At 52.1% G+C, this 7,090-nt stretch overlaps 1 protein-coding gene across 1 annotated transcript in view; it reads right to left on the bottom strand.

The window, feature by feature from the left end:
- Window positions 1–301: 301 nt before the first annotated feature.
- DHRSX (dehydrogenase/reductase X-linked) overlaps window positions 302–7,090 on the bottom strand; it is an 82,517-nt gene continuing 75,728 nt past the window's right edge. Inside the window, exons 6-7 of the mRNA XM_019627114.1 lie at window positions 2,301–2,508; window positions 302–760 (exon numbers count right to left, since the gene is read on the bottom strand). Of these exons, the coding sequence (XP_019482659.1) occupies window positions 557–760; window positions 2,301–2,508 (412 nt within the window). The 3' untranslated portion in view covers window positions 302–556. The remainder of the gene's footprint in view (window positions 761–2,300; window positions 2,509–7,090) is intronic.

Genomic DNA, 7,090 nt, shown 5'->3' with positions numbered 1-7,090 from the left:
GGCAGGGAATCACGGGCGAGGCCGTGTTAGCAGCTGCTTTGGCTGCGGGGAGCACCTGAGAAGCCGGCATGGTAGTGGGGTGGTCCCGGCCGCTCGAGCCACAGAATAAGGCCGAGCCTCTCCTTCTGAGGGTCCTAGGAGTCCGTGCCCGGTCTGCACAACGGTGAGGACCACGGACACAGGGACCCTGACGGCACCAGTGTCCCCACAGGAGGACAGCGCCTTGCAAGTGTCTGTGTCGCAAGGGATGCTTCTCGCCGCGCCCGCCTGGGCAGTCTGGGCTAAGCAAGGAGACCGCACACTCGGGTGGCAGGATTTAATGGTTCATGGCACCTGGCAGGATTTGACACGTTAGGATTTACGGCTGGGCCGCCACCCCCCCCAGAGGCACACTCAATATTTCTTGCGCTCAGTGACCTCCTGCACAGGCAGGGCTGCCACCAGCGGACTTTTGGGGACATGGCCCCGAGGGCCGGCGGGGGTGACACGTGGGGACATGCGATCCTTCACAGACCTGCGCGTGCCGGGCCGAGGGCCAGGCCTCCCGATGTGGCCGCTATCTCGAGAAGACGTCCCGGGTCACGTCGGGGACGCCGGTCATCTGGCAACTTGTGGCCCAGAGCTGTCGTTGCAGCTTGAGGTTGTAGGTGACCTCGAGTGACCTGGTCTCTTTCTCGTTGTAAAGATAACGGCCGCCAACGCCTTCCAGCTCTGGGGTGACCGCTGCGTAGACGGAGGTCCAGGATCCTTCCTCCGGGGTCTGTGGGGAGAAGACAGCGTGACCAGGATGTGCGGACCCCGAGAGCAGAGCACGGCGTTCTCAGGCGTCACGCCGACACCAGTGGGGAACATGCCACGCCATCCCCGGGAACAAACACTCCTGCAGAAAGCCTGGATGGGCAGCGGGACACGCTCAAGGGATGGTCAGCTGTGGGAACCCCAGGGTCGTCACGGCTGCCACGCAATATCCAGAAACCACCCGCCCTCGCTGTTACCTTCGCGTCGCCCTGTGAGGAGGACGTGGTGGCAGCTGACCTCCCGGAGGACATTTCTGGAAACCCGCGCGCCTCACCCAACCTCACCCCTTCTGCCATGCGTCTACGGCTGCACAGTCACGGCACTGCCGGGGGCTGGTGCAGGATGGACGCAGCCCCACGGGGACAGTTTCTGGGTGACGACGCGCCCTGATTGTCATGACCCGTGTCCCCCGGGCAGTGACACTCAGGGTAAACGATGCTGAAAAGGCCGGGGCACCTCCAAGCGCCCCTGACACCACAGCCGCGTGGGACGGCCACGGGCGCTGCTGCTCTTCACCTGATGCACGTAAGCAAACGTCCCTGTCCCCATCCACGCGGGGGGCCGAGCTCCCCGAAACCCTGAAGCGTCCCGGGGTCCCGCCAAGGCGGCGAGTGTCCCTGCGGAAACTGACATCATGGTGCACGTTAGCTATATTTTCATAAACATCTTTTTTAGAAAAGGAAAACGGCCCGCAGAAAAGCGCTGGGGAGATTTGGGGCCCCCGAGGGTCGCAAGTCCCCACGTCTAAGTTCTGCAAACCTGAAGCTGCCTTCCCGTCCTCAGGGCAGGTGGCCGACCCTCTTGGGTTCGCTCCCTGATGTCACCAGCTCGGGGTGGCCCGCCCACACGGGGGGAGCCAGCATCTTCCGGCGGTGCCCCTGCCACCACCTCGGTGCCCCACTGGGACCCCATGAGCCCTGCAGGGGACCCTGGGCGTGACTCGGCCACGTGGGCAGCATAGAGGCCGCGCGCTCCCCGCGTCAGGCTGCCGAGAGGCTGTAAGCGTGTGCGTGACACGGGCCGCTCCGTGCAAACCCTCCTTACACATGTGTGCGTGCAAAGCACTGGTCCCCGCGCAGGAGGGAACGCCACGGGTGGAGGGTGACGGCGCCCTGCCAATGCCCTTCCAACGCCCTTCGAGGGCACAGGGAGCTGGCGTGCTGAAGCCAGCAGACGCAGAACCCCCACATCTCCCCGTCTGTGAAGGGGTGACATTCCGAAATCCACCAGACAGGATCGGCACTGGTCGGTCACCCCCCACGGCCCCCGGTCTGTTCTGTCCTTGGCAGAAAAACACCCAGATAAACACACAAGGGGACATTCTGCCTCGGGGCGTCTGCTGCCTGCGCTCAGGGATGCTCAGGGGGTGCACTTCTGAGAGCTGATGGAACAAGTGCATCCCCGTTCCGGGGGTGCAAACTACACCCCGACACGTGGCCTCGCGGGGGCCGTCCCACGGGGGACAGATGCGGACGTGGCCTGGGGAGCGCGCGTCGGCTTACCTTGAAAAGCCACCAGCTGAACAGCTTCTTGACGAGACGGGTGCCCCAAAACACGTGCTTGTAGAGGTCCGTGTCCACCACGCCGGGGTCCGCGACGTTGGCGGTCACCGGGCAGCCCTGCGCGGCCAGCAGCGCCTGCAGGTGGTAGGAGAACAGGACCAGGGCCAGCTTGCTCTGCGCGTAGGCTGCGTGCGGGGAGTAGCCGCGGCTGGGAAGCAAACGGGGGCTGGTGTGAGCGGCCAAGCTGCCCAGCTCTGCAACCCGACCCTCACCGCTCACCCCTCAACCCTGCCCCTCGCCCCCGTGCGTCTGCAAGCCCGTCTGCAGCCCCTCCGATGTACCCAGGGGTGTTCAGCTGTTCGTTTCTCACTTGCCCTAAGGGTGCAGAGTTTTCGAGTTTATTTGTCATTACAGACGCGCGGCTCCATGGTGCTGGGGTGACAAAGGGCCTGACCGTGGGCGTCCGGTGGCAGCGGCCTCATCTCAGAGACCCCGCCTCGCATAAACCGACTGCCAGCTGCAGGCCCAGCTCCCAGCACAAGAGCCAGATGAAGTGAGGCGCCCCTTCCCCGGCCCATGACGCCCTGGGGAACACCCCCAACCCTGCCTTCCCACACCCATGTTCCCACGCTTGTGCTTTTCATTCGCAAATAAGGAGAGAGCCCGGGAACCCGCAGACGCCCCGCTCTCAGGCCCTGAGAAAGGGGGGCCCCGTCCACACTGCCTGCGGCCCCCTGGCTGGTCCATGGGGCCTGGGTGCCCAGCTGGGTGATGGCCCCAGGCGCGTCTCGCTGTGGGGTCGCTGGCGACGGGCTGGGACCCACGCAACGGGGGCCACAGGCCTGAGACGGGGTCCCCTTGCTTTGAAGTCGGTGGGGGTTTTCTCAGGGGTCTCGGTCACCATGCATACGTGTGAACGTTGCACTTGTGTGGGGCTCCCCCATCGTGGGGTGTGCGCAGCTACCGAGTCCCCTGTTTCCATGTGTGACAGGAGATGCTGAATGGTCTTCTTCCCGCTTTGAATTTTCAAGGGTTTTGGGGAAACGGTGTGTTTCCATGTCTTCTGTTCTGATTGGCAGAGATTGCGCCAATATTCGCTTCCTATGGCTCGGGGCTATTTTCTCGGGTGCCCACGGCACGTCACCGTCGTGAGGCAGCCATCCCTGTCTGCGTCCCAAGTGGTTTTTTGTTTTTTCCCCTTTAAAGTTAATTTTATCTGACTGCAATAGAGTCCCACGTGGTGAATCGTCTCTTACCCTTATCCCCTCCACCTGCATCGCGTCTCCTGCGTTATGAGAAAACCCAGGTGTGTCATTCACCGTAGTAACAGGTTCACACATTCAAAGGTTAAAAGAAGGAAGCCCTGGTTGCCGCATGACACACAGAAAAAGCACTCATTGAAATTCAACGCCTCTCACGGACAAAGGAAACAACAACAAAAAAACCCTGAAATAAATGAGCTCAATGATTCAGAAAAGCGAAATGAGAAATGAGAACATGTCGCCAAGGAAAGCTCATTAAAAAAAAAAAAAGATAAATGCTAGAAGGGAAATACTTAAACATGCAAAACAGTGTAAGGAGAAATTACGTGATTAAGAGACAAAGCCCAGGACTGGTTTTTTCATGCCCTCCCTTGCAACATTTCCAGGGTACGTTACACAACATCCAGAGGAGAAAACGGCATGTCACCACGTGTACAAGCCAGTCCACAAAACTGGAAAAAAACAAAAAAATAAAAAACCTGCATGCCCTCTAAATGACTTTATTTATATTTTTGATAAAATAAGTGAACAAAATTGATCATATGTACCTATCTATATGTTCCTCTTTAACACTGGTAAAAACAAACAAAAAATTTTTTTTTAAATTGCCATTTCCAGCGCTGGAGAATATGGGGGTTTCTCAAAGATAAAGCTGATGACTTATGGAATCGTGGTGCCATTTGGGAGCACGGAGAAGACAGAACTAAAACACATTACAAGTGCTACATGGGGAAAAGCCAATACATTTCTCTACAGGAGGAAGAAAAAAAAAAAGAAATGAAAAACAGTCCAAGAGTTCGAGGGATTTCAAGAGAGGTTCCCTGCTTGGTTTTAGAGAGAAAGAAACATCCACAGTGGAAATGGGAAACAACCAAAGCAAATAAACACGAGGACATGGATCTCCGTTAAGGTTTGTAGATAAAACCCCAAAGAAGCTTTTCAAATGTTTACAAAGGTGGCGGCTGAAAGAATCAACTAGCTAGCCTGTGCTAGAATCAACTAACCCAGGTGAAAGAAATTCATGAACTGTCTGCACAGCTTGATTCTAAACAAGGAGTTTTTAAGACATTACTTTTGCAATAAATGGTGTCAAAAGGTAGAACTGAAACCATACAAACGTATCTCTGTTTTCGATAAATATAAACCTAGTGGTGTAACTAGTTAAAGAATAATCTGAAGCTCAAGCCAAAGCCAAAGTAGAGGCCGTCATGTGCAGCCTTTCGCAGAGGAAGAAAAATTTTCTCCTACACATTTGGGTTCTGGAACTGAGACCTGCAAATTAAACCAACGCATGACACATTAACAGGAGAAAAACATACAAGTTTTGCTTTTCATTTTTACATGTGTGGGTGGCATCAGAGAAAAGTGAAAACCCCAGAGAGGAATTAGGCTCAGGGGTTTATATGCTATTTAACAAAGGGTGGTAATATAGAGACAAAGGAAAGAGGGGCTTGTGTTTCTAGGAGCGCTAAATCGTGGGAAGGTTAATATACATCTGGCCATAAAACTTTCCAAGAGAAGGAATTTATGACAATCCTCATTTCTTAGAAGTTTCAAATTTTAGTCAGATAGAGGTAGCCCCAGGAAGGCATATTTTCCCCCCTGCATTTGTTGATTCTCAGGGGCCTCCGATTCAAAATAATCTGTATGCTAAAGTGGCCTATTTGGGGTTGGCCTATTCTTTGCTCTATCACTCTCTCTACTTTTCAGTCGCAAAGAATGAGACATGAAGGATTATGTTCTGAACACCATGTAAGCGTTCCTGTGCCCCGAATCAATGATTCGATAATTCTCCAAAGGGTTCTTGATTAAAATCTAGAAAAAGTAGTAGTCAGGGAAGGAACAGACATCTTAAATTGCCGTGGCATTGCTTTCTGGCGGGGGGAGGACACTGGGCTTTTTGATGTCTGCGTTTCATGTAAACAGTGTGTGGCGTTTCCCAGACTGAGGGATTTGCTTGGTGTCTGTCTGGCATTGCGCTGACGGCCTCTCTGAGCTCCTGGCAGTAATTACACTGCTGCCTGTGACCTACCTGACGTCTGGTGCTGAGTCGAAGCCATTCTTAGCAAGTTATACACTGTGCATACATTCAGCAGAGCAAATGACTTTTTCAAGTTCTCATAAAAAAAAAATCTATTGTCTATGATGCTAAACACACACCCCACATATTTCTATTTTTAATATTATATGTATATTTTTTATATGTATTGTAAGACTTACATTTATATATATATTTACATATATGTATACCTGTAAGGCTTATATTTTCACTGAGTAGTGTAGGGGAGGGCATTTCTGTTCCCTCCACCCTCTTAGGTTCTGTACCAGAGGCTTGCAAATTAAACTCATAAAAACAAGATGAACAGAAAAAGTCTCACTTAGCATGATAGGCTCAAGATCCATCCATGTTGTTGCAAATGGCTGTATTTCATCTTTTTGTATGGCTGAGTCAGAAAGAAAAAGTCAAGAACCGTACGATTTCACGGATATGTGGGCTATAAAACTGAAAGCAAGAAACACACAAACAAGACAAAGAAAAACTCATAGACACAGAAAACAGCATGGTGGTTACCAGGGGGAAAGAGGGTTGAGGGAGGTGCCAAAAAAATGTACACAAGTGGACACTTTGGTCCACGTTGCTCAAGCAGTCGTTCGTCGTCATCAGAAGTGTCTGGACGCTGATGGGAACCACTCTGAGCACCTCTTGTACATAAATCAAATGTGACTTCTTTTCGTCTTTTGTTATCAGTATCTGTTGAGTATGACAATTTTAATACAGTTTTCCTTCCTTAAAACGTGCATGCATTTTTCTGGTACCTTCTGTAAGAGTATATGGTGACCAAAGGAGACTTGATTTTGGGTGGGGAACCCACAATGCAATATACACATGATGTGGTATAGAACTGTACACATGAAACCTATATAATCTTGTTAGCCAATGTCGCCCCAATACCTTTAATTTAAAAAACTAGCTTTAATTATGTGTCTACCCACATGAGTTCACACACACACACATACACACACACACTCTCACAGCTCCGATGGCAGCCAGCTGGTTGAGGCTTCTATTCCATCTTAGTCTAAACCAGCGGTTCTCAACCTGTGGGTCGCGACCCCTTTGGGGGTCAAATGACCCTTTCCCAGGGGTCGCCTAAGACCATCGGAAACAAAAAGATACTTACATTACGATTCATAACAGTAGCAAAATGAGAGTTATAGAGTAGCAACGAAAATAATTTTATGGTTGGGGGCACCACAACATGAGGAACTGTATTAAGGGGTCACAGCATGAGGAAGGTTGAGAACTGCTGGAGAGGAAAAGGGTTCGGGGGCTGCTGGGTGGGGAAGGACAGTTATGGGAAGGGGAGGAGAGGGGAGAAAATGTATAAAAAATAAGGGCTGTCTGGTTCTACAGATAAGAGTCTCTGGGACAATACAGGCTGTCTCCAGGAGCAGCTCTCTTCCTGGTCTGGAAACATGTTTACACATGGAAAACGCCTTCATAAACGTAAATTTCCTTGACCAAAG

The sequence above is a fragment of the Hipposideros armiger genome, unplaced genomic scaffold (genome assembly GCF_001890085.2).
Source record: "Hipposideros armiger isolate ML-2016 unplaced genomic scaffold, ASM189008v1 scaffold_709, whole genome shotgun sequence".
NCBI classification, from domain to species: domain Eukaryota; kingdom Metazoa; phylum Chordata; class Mammalia; order Chiroptera; family Hipposideridae; genus Hipposideros; species Hipposideros armiger.
This window is presented reverse-complemented; position numbering and strand designations above follow the sequence as displayed.